At 42.5% G+C, this 15,883-nt stretch overlaps 1 protein-coding gene across 4 annotated transcripts in view; it reads left to right on the top strand.

The window, feature by feature from the left end:
- PDGFRA (platelet derived growth factor receptor alpha) overlaps positions 1–4,300 on the top strand; it is a 29,399-nt gene extending 25,099 nt beyond the window's left edge. For all 4 annotated transcript variants that reach the window (XM_044299175.1, XM_044299161.1, XM_044299168.1 and 1 more), the window contains 2 exons: positions 543–778; positions 1,472–4,300. In XM_044299175.1, the coding sequence (XP_044155110.1) occupies positions 543–778; positions 1,472–1,619 (384 nt within the window). In that variant the 3' untranslated portion in view covers positions 1,620–4,300. The remainder of the gene's footprint in view (positions 1–542; positions 779–1,471) is intronic.
- The last annotated feature ends 11,583 nt before the right edge of the window (positions 4,301–15,883 follow it).

Consider the following 15,883-nt stretch of genomic DNA (forward strand, 5'->3'; position numbering starts at 1 on the left):
TTGAAAACTATGGAACTTACCAATTAAAAGTGACTTCTCTGTTCTAGACTATGTAATTATTGATAGGAAGAAGTAGGAGATATACCTGGCACCCCCACCAATCAGCTGTCTCAGGCCATGACCACACACTGGCACTAGAAACTGTACCGTGGTCAGAAGGCTCCATCCATTGTGTAGTTTCCAGTGCCTGCATACTGAATCTCAGTTCCCATAGTGAGCTGCAATATCCTAGAACAGGCATTTCACAGTGCACGGAACTTGGTGATTCTGGTTTCGTTTCTAGCACTGGTGGCTGATCGAAACAGCTGATGAGTGGGGATGCCTTGTATCGGACCCTTACAGATCTGACGTTCAGGCCTTCAATATCTAAGTCCCAGAAAACCCCTTTAATGGTGGAGTGACTTGATGTTTAATGTTAGAAGTTGATTCTGTATATGGTGTGAGTTGACATTTTGTGTTAGAAGTTGATTCTGTATAGATTGAAAGTTCTGGTTGATATGGATGTACATATAACGAGAACTGTGATTTTTCCACTTTTTCAGTGTTATGAGAAAGTTCTTCATGACTTCTTAAAAAGTGACCATCCTGCCGTCACTCGTATGAGAAGTGATAGTGACAATTCGTACATCGGAGTGACCTACAAGAATGAGCACAAAATGAAGGACAGAGAAAGCGGCTTTGATGAGCAGAGACTTAGTGCTGACAGCGGCTACATTATTCCCCTACCAGACATTGACCCAGTGTCAGAGGATGAATCCGGCAAGAGAAACAGGCACAGGTAATTTACCTATTATTCATAGTTATGGATGGAATACACACATACCATTTCATAGAATCATACATCCATGTACGATGTGAACTTGGAACCTGGTGAGACAATTTAGCTTTAGTGATGTCAATAGGTCAATACGAGTCAACATTGAAATCTATAGTTATAATTAAGTCACTAATACTATATCTCACAACACAAATAAAGTTATAGCCTTAATAGTGATGTGAATAATATACAACAGTGGGGCATTACTTGATATGAAAAGCTAAATAGCAAGTAACATAAACGACACTTGCTAATTATCTTCAGTGCTAGAAATCAGAGCACCTCACTTTGTCCAACATATCAGAATATATTTCATCTGAAAAATGTACTAACAGTACTGAATATACAGGTCAGGAACCTGTAGGCACCAATTGTCTGGCACATCTTAAAGGAGCTGTCTGGGAATAAGTAGTTTTTACCTAATAACCACAACCTTCCTCAGTAAGCAGAAGACTCAAAGTTACCTACTCCCCTGCTGCTCCGGTCCTCGGCGATAGCTCCGGCGTGTCCATCTTCTCGTTCCCGACATGTTTTCTTCCAGTGCATAATAGGCATGGTCATATATCCTGCTGCAGGAAATGACTGGCTTCAGCTGTGAATGCTGTTTGTGGATACATTTTATAACATATTAATACATTCATTTTTTATTTCTAGCTCCCAAACATCTGATGAAAGTGCAATTGAAACAGGATCTAGCAGCTCCACATTTGTCAAGAGAGAGGACGAGACCATTGAAGACATTGAGATGATGGATGACATTGGTATAGATTCATCAGATCTAGTTGAAGACAGTTTCCTTTAAGATAAAAGTCTCGGAATTCATTTTACTAACCACATCATGAAATGATACAGGAAAGGCTGTGAAGTCCAGGGATTCTATTTTTTTACTCAGAAAAACCACTTTGTTGCAATGGACAACATGAGACCGAGCAATTTGCCTTGCCATCCACACACCAATGTCACAGGTACCGTTTAGGAACTATTGCCTGTTTCGGAGGCCGTAATTCAAACTCTTCCCAATGCATTTTATCAACGGTACATCTTAGCATCTCAGTATATTTTTCCTATATATATATTTTTTTTACATTTGTGGACGGACATGAAAACAGTGGCTTTGTACTTCAAGGGCATTCTTTATTCCAACAGACATCAACCTGCAGCTGAATTTCACCAATGTATTTATGTAAATAATGAAGAAATGGATGTATCATTGGGACTAACTAGACCACTCGAGACTTCTATGTGCTATATTTTGTACCAGGAGCTGCTGTTCTAACATTGGCAAAGACTTTTTCAAACCACTTAAAGAGACTTAAGACATCTCAGAATATTTGCATCTCTTCAAGGTTGCAAATGTAAACCGAAAGGTTGGGGTTGTCTATACCTCATCTCTATAGACACCATCCTAAATGTTGTTTTGTGCAAAGTAACACAAATAACACTATTAACACTAAATGATTTTTTTTAAATCATGGGAACTATTATTTTTAATCCGACTGACTTTAAGGACTACCTTAACTAACAGGAAGCCGGGGGTATTTTTCTGTGCATTAATAGGGTACTTCTTACATATTAAATAACGGTTTAAGCAGAATAATATATAACAGAACTGACTTTTGATTTAGGAGAAAACAATTGACCACTAGAGCCTCCGTAGAAAAGACAGAGCTAAAATAGATTGTGACTTGTTCTAGCATAGTATTTTTAAACTTTTAACTACATAGATGTGTGTAATTTTATAAGGAGAACTGGATTCATCTCCATCAGCCCTAGTACAATCTATAAAACAAACTGGTATAGAAATACTCCGGAATAGCTGCTGTTATATAGCTCAATAGGTTGGAAGTCTACATCAAATTCAACCTTTGTAGTCTTGGCTTAGAAAAATTCAGTAACTATGGAAAATTTGGTTCCAGAGTAAAAGAAAAAGCCTGACCCTTAAAAAAAACATGGGTCAATAATTTACCATGGTGCATGGAGCCAGAAAAATATCCAGAATTTTAAATGTGTGGTTCAAAGTGCGAGAACATTTTAGCAAATTTATTTCAGTTCGTGAAAATGCAGAAGGACAAACTCATCTCATGAATTATTGCTATCAGTAATTTCTACAGTTCCCAAAACATACTAAAAACAAGGTCCACTAAAATCCCTTTAGGGTACAGCCACACGGTGGCTTTTGGAAAAGGTTTTGAAGCAGATCTGGCTGCAGGGTTTTCAGCCAAAGCCAGAAGTGGATTCGAAAGAAATTAGAAATTTAAAGAAAGGATTTATACTTCTTATGGCCTTGGTAGAAAATCCTGCAGAGAGATCTTCTTTAAAACCTTACTATTAATGGATCTGACCAGTTAACAGTGGATGAATTTGCATGTAGTAAGGTAAGACCCTCCAATAAGGCAGGTCGTAATGCAACAATGACATCAAATAAACCTCTATCATTGGAGGAATCTCAGTTACCTTATTCCTATTTCTTTTGGTCGTGTGACATTCCAGATTGATTTGCAGTTCTGTCTTGGATTATCAGAATTTCAGGGCCATATGATGCTGGAATACAGACGTTTTTGCTGGATCTGAAAAATATTTTTTGCTACCTTTAAATTTTCCTAGAGAGGAACAGTGTTAGACACCTTGCACACATGGGAATGTCATATACAATTGATTGCAGTTTTTGTACCTATTAGGTTGGGTCCATTCACATCACCGTTTAATTTTCAGTTCTTCTGATCCATCAGAAGAACAGAAAAATAAATAAAGGCTGAACTTGTTTTTGCAGGCATTTTTATTCCATCGAAAATAACAGATTTCAGACATTAATGGCTAAAATGGGGGCCAAAAGTGAATAAATGAGCATAACGGATGCTTAAAATACAGGATCCGTTTTATATTTATTTTTCTGTTTTTCTGATGGATCAGAAGAATGGAAAAATAAAAGGTGATGTGAACCCGGACTAACATTGTTTTTTTCTAACCATTAACCACATATGAATCTAGGTTGTTTTAACACAATCCAGCTGATATACAATGTAAACTGGAAAATGGTTCAAGGAACCAATGAAAAGGACCAAATGTACTTGTGTTTATCGGTGTTTGGGTTGTGACTTCACTATACATTCCACCAGATATTATAACATTATTTGTTGTAGTAATGGGAGCAGAAATACTGCCATATATTGTTATCATGTTACAATCCCATATTCTCCAGGAAACAGGAATAAATGCTTTTCAATGAGTTTTATGTAAAAAAAAAAGTCCTACTTTGTTATGAAGGACGTAAGCTAATATGATGTTATACATCAATTTGTATATTTTATTACAATATAGTCCTTAAATACTGCCAAAACAATTATGTTAAGCTGTATCACTGCCTTTGTTATATGTGTTTTGACTGTGATGTACTCCACAGATGCGTTAACTGTTGCACTTTTAAATGTCCAAAATTATATTTTAGAATAATAAAAACCTATGTGTTTCTAAGATGGAACAGAGGACGCTGGCTAACTGGATGTTATTCCATTATATTGCATGTCAATGTCAATCAACCCCTGATATGTCTGTAGCAGTGGCGTAACTATAACTGACTGGGCCCCACAGCAAATTTTTACAGTAACTAAAAAAGAAATAATCACCCCTCTTCTCCTCCTGCGTGCGCCTCTGCTCTTTGTGCAGCACTGCGTACGCACTACACTGTGACCTGATGTTGCACAGCGTCAGGTCGCAGTGTGCTCCTATGCACACCACTTCCCATCCTGAAGGTGTGCAATGCCAAGACTTAGTACAGTGGAGGTGCCCGAAGAAGAACAGGGGGTTGTGAGTAATAACAAATCTAGGACTGGGAGCATTATACTCACCGCTCCCTGGGCCCTGAAAATAAATACATTTGTCCTCCTCCCGGGTCCCTTCCTGAGGTCAGGCACTGTAGCAGCCACTTCCCCTGCTTCACTGCCCATACCCCTGAAGACGCCAAGGTATTTGGCGAAACATGTCGGGGGGCAGAGAGTAAATAATTTGTGTTTTAGCCAGCGTGAGCCATGTCAAGCAATGAAATTTGATATATGAATCAAGTAAACACTAGAGGAGCAGTCACTGTTAGGAGGCAGCGCACTGTGAAATTAACAGTGTGCACTAAACAAAGTACGGAAGATTCTAAGTAAGTGGCAACAGTGTAAATAGACACACAGTTATAACTGAAGGTCGCCCTCTAGTGGTATTACTTTAGTATAATATCCTAACTACAGACTGATGATAGCTAGTGACAGAGCAGGCACAGCTGATAATTTAAATTCAGTTCCAGTAAATTTTATGGACATGTTCTTATAGAGGCCTATAAATGGCAGTGCTCCATAGGAATATACTGAATTTCCCATACACTACTGTATTAAATCACAGTAATGTATGGGAGAAGCAATCCGATGATCACATGGTTAGGTCCTGGGGGGGTCTCAAGTTAAAAGTAAAAAAAAAATTAAAACAATAAAAAATATAAAAAAGCAAATCACCCCCTTTCCTCATAACAATTATCTAAATAAATAATAAAAAATGAACATCATTTGCACCGCCGTGTCCCAAAGTGCTTGAACTATTAAAATACAAACATATTTATCCCTTACAGTGAATGCCGTAGTGGAAAAATATTTTAAAATGGCTGATTTACCATTTTTTTTATTGCTTTACTTCCCCCCAAAAATAAAAAATAAATGTGTTCAAAAAAGTTATATACACCCAAAATGGTATCACTGAAGATGACAGATCGCCCCGCAAAAAATGAGCCCTCATATGGCTTCATAGATGTAAATGTAATGGGGTTCAGAATATTGTGATGAAAAGAAAATTTTTTTTTTTACAAAGTTTTAATTTTTACTAAAACACATGAAAAACTGTTCATATGTGGTATCGTTGTAATTGTAGTGACCCAGAGAATGAAGGGCATTGGTTAGTTTTACTCCATAGGGAATGCTGTAAAAACAAAACCCATAAAGCTATAGCAGATTTCTGTTTTCTTTTCAATTCCATCCCATTTGGAATTTGCTTCCAGTTTCCCACAACATCATATGCGATATTAAATGCTACCATTAGAAAGTATAACTTGTCACGCAAAAATAAACAACTTATATGGCTATGTGAACATTAAAAAAAATATATGGCTCCAGGAAGGTAGGAAATGAAAAATGAAAATGCAAAAACAGAAAATTATCCGAGGCTGAAAGGGTTAAATACTCAACTATACTGAGTTCCCCCAACAAACCGAGCGGAGCATGTCTGCCCACTCCTACCAAGAGGAGAGGAATGGAATAATAACTTCCATTCATCATGCCAACCATACCTTATCGCTGCTGAAGCATACGGCAGATACATAAATCATAATATGACATGAATACAACTACAATAAGCAATTTGCAGATACCCCCCAGGTGTGGGGTACTGTACATGGCTATATTATATGACCCCCCACATGCATGCACACACACAGAAGAGCCCTCTTGATCAGAAGTGTTCATATGTAGTGTTGAGCGAACCCAAACTGCAAAGTTCGGGTCCATACCCAGACCTGAACTTTGCAGCAAAAGTTTGGGTTCGAGTTCAGCTGTGAGTAGTGCAGGGACAGGAAGCAGCTAAAGCGAGGGAGAGTGCTAGGAATCTCATCTGGCTATTTATTCTGTGGGTGACCAAGAGTGATTTATTTGTGGGTGCAATACACCAGCTTTGTCCCCCTGACACAGAAATATGATAATTCATCTGGCTGTTAATTCTGTGGGTGACCTATAGCGATCTTTTGTGGGTGCAATGTACCATCTTTGTTCTCCTGACACTAAAATATAATAATCTGTCTGTTAGTTCGTTGGGTGACATATACCCATTTTTTGTGTGAAGTATACCTGCACTGCATACATGACAGGGAAATTATTATAGTTAATCCATTTGTTAGATCGGTGGGTGACATATACACATTTTTTGCGTGAGGTACACCTGCACTGCATCCGTGACTAGGAAATTATTATAGTTAATTTGTCTGTTAGTTTGGTGGGTGACATATACCCATTTTTGGTGTGAGGTATACCTACACTGCATACATGACAGGGAAATTAATATAGTTAAAGGGATTCTGTCATGAAGTTTTGGCCTATGGAGCTGCGGACATGCACGGCTAGATCGCCGGTAGCATGTCCGCAATATATCTGTCATATAGGGCTGTGTGCTTTTAATGTCTTTAAAAAAGGAATTTATAGATATGTATATGAGTCTTGTATGTGTCCAAGGGGCTGTACTAACCTTCCTGGAGCCCAGCCACGCCCACCTGTGAAGGAGCCCAGCACCGCCTGCGTCCTCCGAATAGATTGCCGGAGTCTCACGATGCGCGAGCTCGCGCATGCGCAGTTCTTTCCCTGGGGCTGCGGTCCTTCACAGGTGGGCGTGGCTGGGCACGGCTAGGCTCCACGAAGGTTAGTACAGCCCCTTGGACACATACAACACTAATTTACATATCTATAAATTTCTTTTTTAACCGCCTCCCGACCATGTAACGCACGGATGCGTCCGGGAGGCGGTCGATTCATTCCTCCTGGACGCATGCGTGCGTCATCTCGCGAGAGGCGAGATTTCCTGTGAACGCGCGCACACAGGCGCGCGCGTTCACAGGAACAGAAGGTAAGCGAGTGGATCTCCAGCCTGCCAGCGGCGATCGTTCGCTGGCAGGCTGGAGATGCAATTTTTTTTATCCCCTAACAGGTATATTAGACGCTGTTTTGATAACAGCGTCAAATATACCTGCTAACTGGTCCTCTGGTGGTCCCTTTTGGTTGGATCGACCACCAGAGGACACAGGCAGCTTTGTAATAAGTAGCACCAAGCACCACTACACTACACTACACCCCCCCTGTCACTTATTAACCCCTTATGAACCCCCTGATCACCCATATAGACTCCCTGATCACCCCCCTGTCATTGATCACCCCCCTGTCATTGATCACCCCCCTGTAAGACTCCATTCAGACATCTGTATGATTTTTACGGATCCACGGATACATGGATCGGATCCGCAAAACACATACAGACGTCTGAATGGAGCCTTACAGGGTGGTGATCAATGACAGGGGGCTGATCACCCATATAGACTCCATGATCACCCCCCTGTCATTGATCACCCCCCTGTAAGGCTCCATTCAGAGGTCCGTATGATTTTTACGGATCCACGGATACATGGGTCGGATCCGCAAAACACATATGGACGTCTGAATGGAGCCTTACAGGGGGGTGATCAATGACAGGGGGGTGATCACCCATATAGACTCCCTGATCACCCCCCCTGTCATTGATCACCCCCCTGTAAGGCTCTATTCAGACGTCCGTATGATTTTTACGGATCCACGGATACATGGGTCGGATCCGCAAAACACATACGGACATCAGAATGGAGCCTTACAGGGGGGTGAGCAATGACAGGAGGGTGATCACCCATATAGACTCCCTGATCACCCCCCTGTCATTGATCACCCCCCTGTCATTGATCACCCCCCTGTAAGGCTCCATTCAGACGTCCGTATGATTTTTACGGATCCACAGATCGGATCCGCAAAACACATACGGACGTCTGAATGGAGCCTTACAGGGGGGTGATCAATGACAGGGGGGTGATCACCCATATAGACTCCCTGATCATCCCCCTGTCATTGATCACCCCCCTGTAAGGCTCCATTCAGACGTCCGTATTATTTTTACGGATCCACGGATCGGATCCGCAAAACACATACGGACGTCTGAATGGAGCCTTACAGGGGGGTGATCAATGACGGGGGTGATCACCCCATATAGACTCCCTGATCACCCCCCTGTCATTGATCACCCCCCTGTCATTGATCACCCCCCTGTAGGGCTCCATTCAGACGTCCGTATGATTTTTACGGATCCACGGATACATGGATCGGATCCGCAAAACACATATGGACGTCTGAATGGAGCCTTACAGGGGGGTGATCAATGACAGGGGGGTGATCACCCCATATAGACTCCCTGATCACCCCCCTGTCATTGATCACCCCCCTGTCATTGATCACCCCCCTGTAAGGCTCCATTCAGACGTCCGTATGATTTTTACGGATCCACGGATACATGGATCGGATCCGCAAAACACATACGGACGTCTGAATGGAGCCTTACAGGGGGGTGATCAATGACAGGGGGGTGATCACCCATATAGACTCCCTGATCACCCCCCTGTCATTGATCACCCCCCTGTAAGGCTCCATTCAGACATTTTTTTGGCCCAAGTTAGCGGAAATTTTTTTATTTTTTATTTTTCCTTACAAAGTCTCATATTCCACTAACTTGTGTCAAAAAATAAAATCTCACATGAACTCACCATGCCCCTCACGGAATCCAAATGCGTAAATTGTTTTAGACATTTATATTCCAGACTTCTTCTCACGCTTTAGGGCCCCTAAAATGCCTGGGCAGTATAAATACCCCACATGTGACCCCATTTCAGAAAGAAGACACCCCAAGGTATTCCGTGAGGGGCATATTGAGTCCATGAAAGATTGAAATTTTTGTAAAGGGAGACAAGGGAGACTTTGTGAGAAAATACAAAAAAAAAAATCAATTTCCGCTAACTTGTGCCCCCAAAAAATTATTTCTATGAACTCGCCATGCCCCTCATTGAATACCTTGGGGTGTCTTCTTTCCAAAATGGGGTCACATGTGGGGTATTTATACTGCCCTGGCATTTTAGGGGCCCGAAAGCGTGAGAAGAAGTCTGGGATCCAAATGTCTAAAAATGCCCTCCTAAAAGGAATTTGGGCCGCTTTGCGCATCTAGGCTGCAAAAAAGTGTCACACATGTGGTATCGCCGTACTCAGGAGAAGTTGGGGAATGTGTTTTGGGGTGTCATTTTACATATACCCATGCTGGGTGAGAGAAATATCTTGGCAAAAGACAACTTTTCCCATTTTTTTATTCAAAGTTGGCATTTGACCAAGATATTTCTCTCACCCAGCATGGGTATATGTAAAATGACACCCCAAACCACATTCCCCAACTTCTCCTGATTTTTGGTGTGAGGTACACCTACACTGCATCAGTGACAGGGAAATTAATATAGTTAATCTGTCTGTTAGTTCGGTGGCTGACATATGCCCATTTTTGTGTGAGGTACACCTGCACTGCATCCGTGACAGCGAAATTAATATAGTTAATCCATCTGTTAGTTTAGTGGGTGACATACCGTATTTTTCGCCCCATAAGACGCACTTTTTCGCCCCCAAAAATCGGGGGGAAATGCCCCTGCGTCTTATGGGGCGAATGCGGACAATTTAACATCGCTGGATGCGATGTAGCGTACGCTGGGGCCGGGGGAGGGACTGGAGGAGGAGCTGGGGGCCGGGAATAGCGGCGGGGCGGTGCAATCAATGTACTATAGCCCCGCCCCGCCGCTCCGATATACTAATATTAAATGTCTTATTCGATTAAAATGTATTAGATATGCCCCCTCACTCCTATATTGCTAATTGTACCTTAAATCATATTCCTAGCTTCTGTAATGCAGGACGGGCGGGCGGCAGCGTGACTCCCTGATGTCACGTGCCTGCGCCGCCTACTTTATGAATGAAGCAGGCGGCGCAGGCAAGTGACGTCAGCGAGTGACGCGCCGGCCGCCCGGCCTGCATTACAGAAGCTAGGAATAGGATGTAAGGTACAATTAGCAATATAGGAGTGAGGGGGCATATCTAATACATTTTAATCGAATAAGACATGTAATATTAGCACTGGGGGCGGCAGAGGCGGGGGCGGCGGCGGGTGGGTGAGCTGATCTGTAGATGGCACAGTTAAGGGGGGGGGGTGTCTGTGGATGCCACTGTTATGGGCTGGGGGGCTGTGGATGCCACTGTTTTGGGCTGGGGGGCTGTGGATGGCACATATATAACAGTGCCATCCACAGATCCCCCCTGTAACAGTGCCATCCACAGATCCCCCACCCCCTGTAACAGTGCCATCCACAGATCCACCCCCCTGTAACAGTGCCATCCACAGATCCCCCCCCTGTAACAGTGCCATCCACAGATCCCCCCCCTGTAACAGTGCCATCCACAGATCCCCCCCTATAACAGTGCCATCCACAGATCCCCCCCTGTAACAGTGTGTCAGTCATCCACAGATCCCCCCCATAACAGTGTCAGTCATCAACAGATCCCCCCCATAACAGTGTCCGTCATCCACAGATCCCCCCCATAACAGTGTCCGTCATCCACAGATCCCCCCATAACAATGTCCGTCATCCACAGATCCCCCCATAACAGTGTCCGTCATCCACAGATCCCCCCCATAACAGTGTCCGTCATCCACAGATCCCCCCATAACAGTGTCCATCATCCACAGATCCCCCCATAACGGTGTCCTTCACAGATCTCCAGTAATAGTGCCACCCACAGACCACCATTAGTTCCAAACCCACCAAAAGCTAAAAATAATTTTTTTCTTATTTTCCTCCCCAAAAACCTAGGTGCGTCTTATGGGCCGGTGCGTCTTATAGGGCGAAAAATACGGTATACCCATTTTTGGTGTGAGGTACACCTGCACTGCATCCGTGACAGGGAAATTAATATAGTTAATATATCTGTTAGTTTGGTGGGTGACATATGCTCAATTTGGTGTGAGGTACACCTGCACTGCATCCGTGACAGGGAAATTATTATAGTTAATCCGTTTGTTAGATCGGTGGGTGACATATACCCATTTTTGGTGTGAGGTACACCTGCACTGCATACATGACAGTAAAATTAATATAGTTAATCCATCTGTTAGATCGGTGGGTGACATATACCCATTTTTGGTGTGAAGTACACCTGCACTGCATATGTGACAGGGAAAATTAATATAGTTAATCTAAACAAATAAATAAAGGAATAAATAATAAATAAAACAAATAAATAAAGGAAAACAAAAAAACAAAAACAGTCTTGGCTATCTCCTCCTCCTCCGCTGCTTCCATCTACACTGCCACGTCTACCACCTCCTCAACCTCCTACTCCACTTTGACCTCCCCTCCGCCTCCTAGTTCAAGATTAGTATATATTTTTTTTCCATTCTATGTTATTTTAAGTCATTTCCCTATCAACATTTGTTTGCAGGGCAATTGTCCTGCTATTACCCCCATTTTGCTTCCTTCTGCAGCCCTCTAGCCCTGCAGCCCTCTAGCCCTTATTATGACGATTTTACAGCCATTTTAGTGCACCAAAGTTCGGGTCCCCATTGACTTCAATGGGGTTCGAGTTCGGGTCAAGTTCGGGTCCCGAACCCGAAATTTGACCCGAAGTTCGTCCAAACCCCTATAAACCCGAACATCCACGGGTCCGCTCATCCCTATTCATATGTTAACAACCACTGTGCTTTCTTTGAAGATGGAACAAGGTACAGTGGAGATAAAAAGTCTACACACCCCTTTTAAAATGTCAGTTTTCTGTGTTGCAAAAAAATGCGTTTAGGGCTCTCAAAAGTGGTCCAAAACGGATCAGTTTGAATTCTAATGCATTCTGAATGGAAAAGGATCCGCTCAGAATGCATCAGTTTGCATCAGTTCAATCTCCTTTTCACTTTGGAGACGGATGATGAAACTGAGCCAAACGGATCCGTCCTGGCACACAATGTAAGTCAATGGGGACGGATCCATTTTCACTGACACAATCTGGCACAATAGAAAACGGATCCGTCCTCCATTGACTTTCAATGGGGTTGAAGACGGATCCGCCCTGGCTATGTTAAAGATAATACAAACAGATCCATTCTGAACGGATGCAGACGGTCGTATTATCTGAATGGATCCGTCCATTGATGGATCCACACAAAACGTGAGTGTGAAAGTAGCCTAAATCATTCCAGAACTTTTTCCACCTTTAATGTGACCTTTAAACTGTACCACTCAATTGAAAAACAAACTGAAATCTTTTAGGTGGAGGGAAGAAAAAAATAAAAATAAAAAAATAATTTGATTGCATAAGTGTGCACAACCTCTTATAACTGGGGATGTAGCTGTGTTCAGAATTAAGCAATCACATTCAAAATCATGTTAAATAGGAGTCAGCATACACCTGCCATCATTTAAAGTGCCTCTGATTACCCCCAAATAAAGTTCAGCTGCTCTAGTTGGTCTTTCCTGAAATTTTCTTAGTCGCATCCCACAGCAAAAGCCATGGTCCACAGAGAGCTTCCAACGCATCAGAGGGATCTCATTGTTAAAAGGTATCAGTCAGGAGAAGGGTACAAAAGAATTTCCAAGGCATAAGATATACCATGGAACACAGTGAAGACAGTCATCATCAAGTGGCACAACAGTGACATTACCAAGAACTGGACGTCCCTCCAAAATTAATGAAAAGACGAGAAGAAAACTGGTCTGGGAGGCTACCAAGAGGCCTACAGCAACATTAAAGGAGCTGCAGGAATATCTGGCAAGTACTGGCTGTGTGGTACATGTGACAACAATCTCCTGTCTTCTTCATATGTCTGGGCTTTGGGGTAGAGTGTCAAGACGAAAGCCTTTTCTTACGAAGAAAAACATCAAAGCCAGGCTACATTTTGCAAAAACACATCTGAAGTCTCCCAAAAGCATGTGGGAAAAGGTGTTATGGTCTGATGAAACCAAGGTTGAACATTTTGGCCATAATTCCAAAAGATATGTTAGGCGCAAAAACAACACTGCACATCACCAAAAGAACACCATACCCACAGTGAAGCATGGTGGTGGCAGCATCATGCTTTGGGGCTGTTTTTCTTCAGCTGGACCTGGGGCCTTAGTTAAGCGTGACAACGACCCAAAGCATACATCCAAATCAACAAAGGAATGGCTTTACCAGAGGAAAATTAAAGCTTTGCAATGGCCCAGCCAGAGCCCAGACCTGAATCAGATTGAAAATCTGTGGGGTGATCTGAAGAGGGCTGTGCACAGGAGATGCCCTCGCAATCTGACAGATTTGAAGCGTTTTTGCAAAGAAGAGTGTCAAAGTCAAAATGTGCCATGCTACTAGACTCATACCCAAAAAGACTGAGTGCTGTAATAAAATGAAACGGTGCTTCAACAAAGTATTAGTTGAAGGGTGTGCACACTTATGCAACCATAATATTTTATTTTTACATTTTTTCTTCCCTCTACCTAAGGGTCCATTCACACGTCTGTTGTTTCTTTCCTGATCTCTTCCGTTTTTTGCTGAACAGATCTGGACCAGATCTGGACCTATTCATTTTCAATGGGTCCTGAAAAAAAATCTGACATTGTGCTGTCCGATTTTTTTCAGGACCCATTGAAAATGAATGGGTCCAGATCTGGTCCAGATCTGTTCAGCAAAAAACGGAACAGATCAGGAAAGAAACAACGGACGTGTGAATGGACCCTTAAAGAATTCAGTTTGTTTTTCAACTGAGTTGTACAGTTAACAGGTCACATTAAAGGTGGAAAAAGTTCTGAAATGATTTATCTTTGTCTCATATTTTTACAGCACAGAAACCTGACATTTTAACAGGGGTGTGTAGACTTTTTATATCCACTGTATATTCTAGGCTTCTGAGGTCGTTTAGCATAAATAATTACAGATTTACTGTAAGGGTCCATTCACACGTCCGTTTTTTCTTTCCTGATCTGTTCCGTGTTTTGCGGAACAGATCAGGACCAGATCTGGACCCATTCATTTTCAATGGGTCCTGGAAAAAATCGGACAGCACAATGTGTGCTGTCCGTTTCCGTTGTTCCGTTCCTCATGTCCGTTTAAATATAAAACATGTCCTATTATGTTCCTAAAAAATCGGATCCTGGTACAATGCAAAGTCAATGGTTCCGCAAAAAACTGAAGACATTCGGATGTCATTCCGTATGTCTTCCGTTTTTTGCGCAATCCGTTCTTGGAAACACATAGCAAATTTATTTATTTATTTTTATTTTTATTTTTTCAAAGAAATCCAAACAACTTTATTTGATTATTGAAATGTATACATGTTTCCGTTTTTTGCGGATCCGCAAAAAACAGATGACATACGGAAACATTTTCAGGAACAACGGATTCGCAAAAAACGGACCGAAATTCGGATTATAGAAAAATACTGACGTGTGAATGTAGCCTAAGGGTTCATGGGAACAACTGTATTATTGCTTCTGACCAGTTCTAAATGGTATAGAGCCATAATATGAAGGAAATATGGAGATTTCCATACCTGCTTTTGACATATTTTGGTATTTTCCCCCACAAAAGTCAATAGCAAATGAAAAATCACACTGGTGAGTTGAAAATACTGTACAGGTACTATGTGAGTGCCATTTTTCTCCTCTAAACTGTTGACAAGCAGAATTGGTTTTCAAGAAGGAAATGTTTGAGAATTCATAGGGTACCTCCACGGAATATTGTATGGGAAGATATTGTCAGAAATATTGTTATGTCAGAGGTTTGTTCCCCTCTGGAGCCCCTTTGCTGTCATGTGACTGCTGGTATTCAGGGGAAAAAGGGGGGTTAGGATAACACCTACCTTCGGGCCCTTCCCCTCCCCAACTTATCCTATAACAAAGGACACGGACAACCTTCAACTTTATAACTCTCTTTTACTGGGTGATTGTCGGCCACAGCTCACATTATACAGGCAATTATAAACTCCTCCTCCGAACCACTCCTTCTGTGTGTGTGCCAACCCCTGAACATCAGAGGGCACGTGCTCCAGATCGTCTCCCATCAAGCTTCAGTTCTCCACATTGCCGCCAGCTGTGACTTCCTAATTCCGCACCACTAGGAACCTCGAAAAAGGAAACACAATATGACCAACCAGGCATTAAAATCACAAACCATAACACAGGGCGGGCGGGCGGGACCAGCTTCCTTCACCGAACAGAGGAAGAGGCAGGAGCAGGGGAGGGCGTATTTATCCTCCACAAAGGCCACCTCCCCTTCCTTCTACTAGCCACACCACCTTGCCATTGAACCCGTTCCTTTCCATTCCCCCATCTGCCACATAATCCACCAGGAACATCCCATATATGGGCCCTCTGACCACCTTAGGGAAGGATAGGGGAACCATCAGTCCCTCATCACCCTCCCTAAAACTGTC

The sequence above is a fragment of the Bufo gargarizans genome, chromosome 1 (genome assembly GCF_014858855.1).
Source record: "Bufo gargarizans isolate SCDJY-AF-19 chromosome 1, ASM1485885v1, whole genome shotgun sequence".
NCBI classification, from domain to species: Eukaryota; Metazoa; Chordata; class Amphibia; order Anura; family Bufonidae; genus Bufo; species Bufo gargarizans.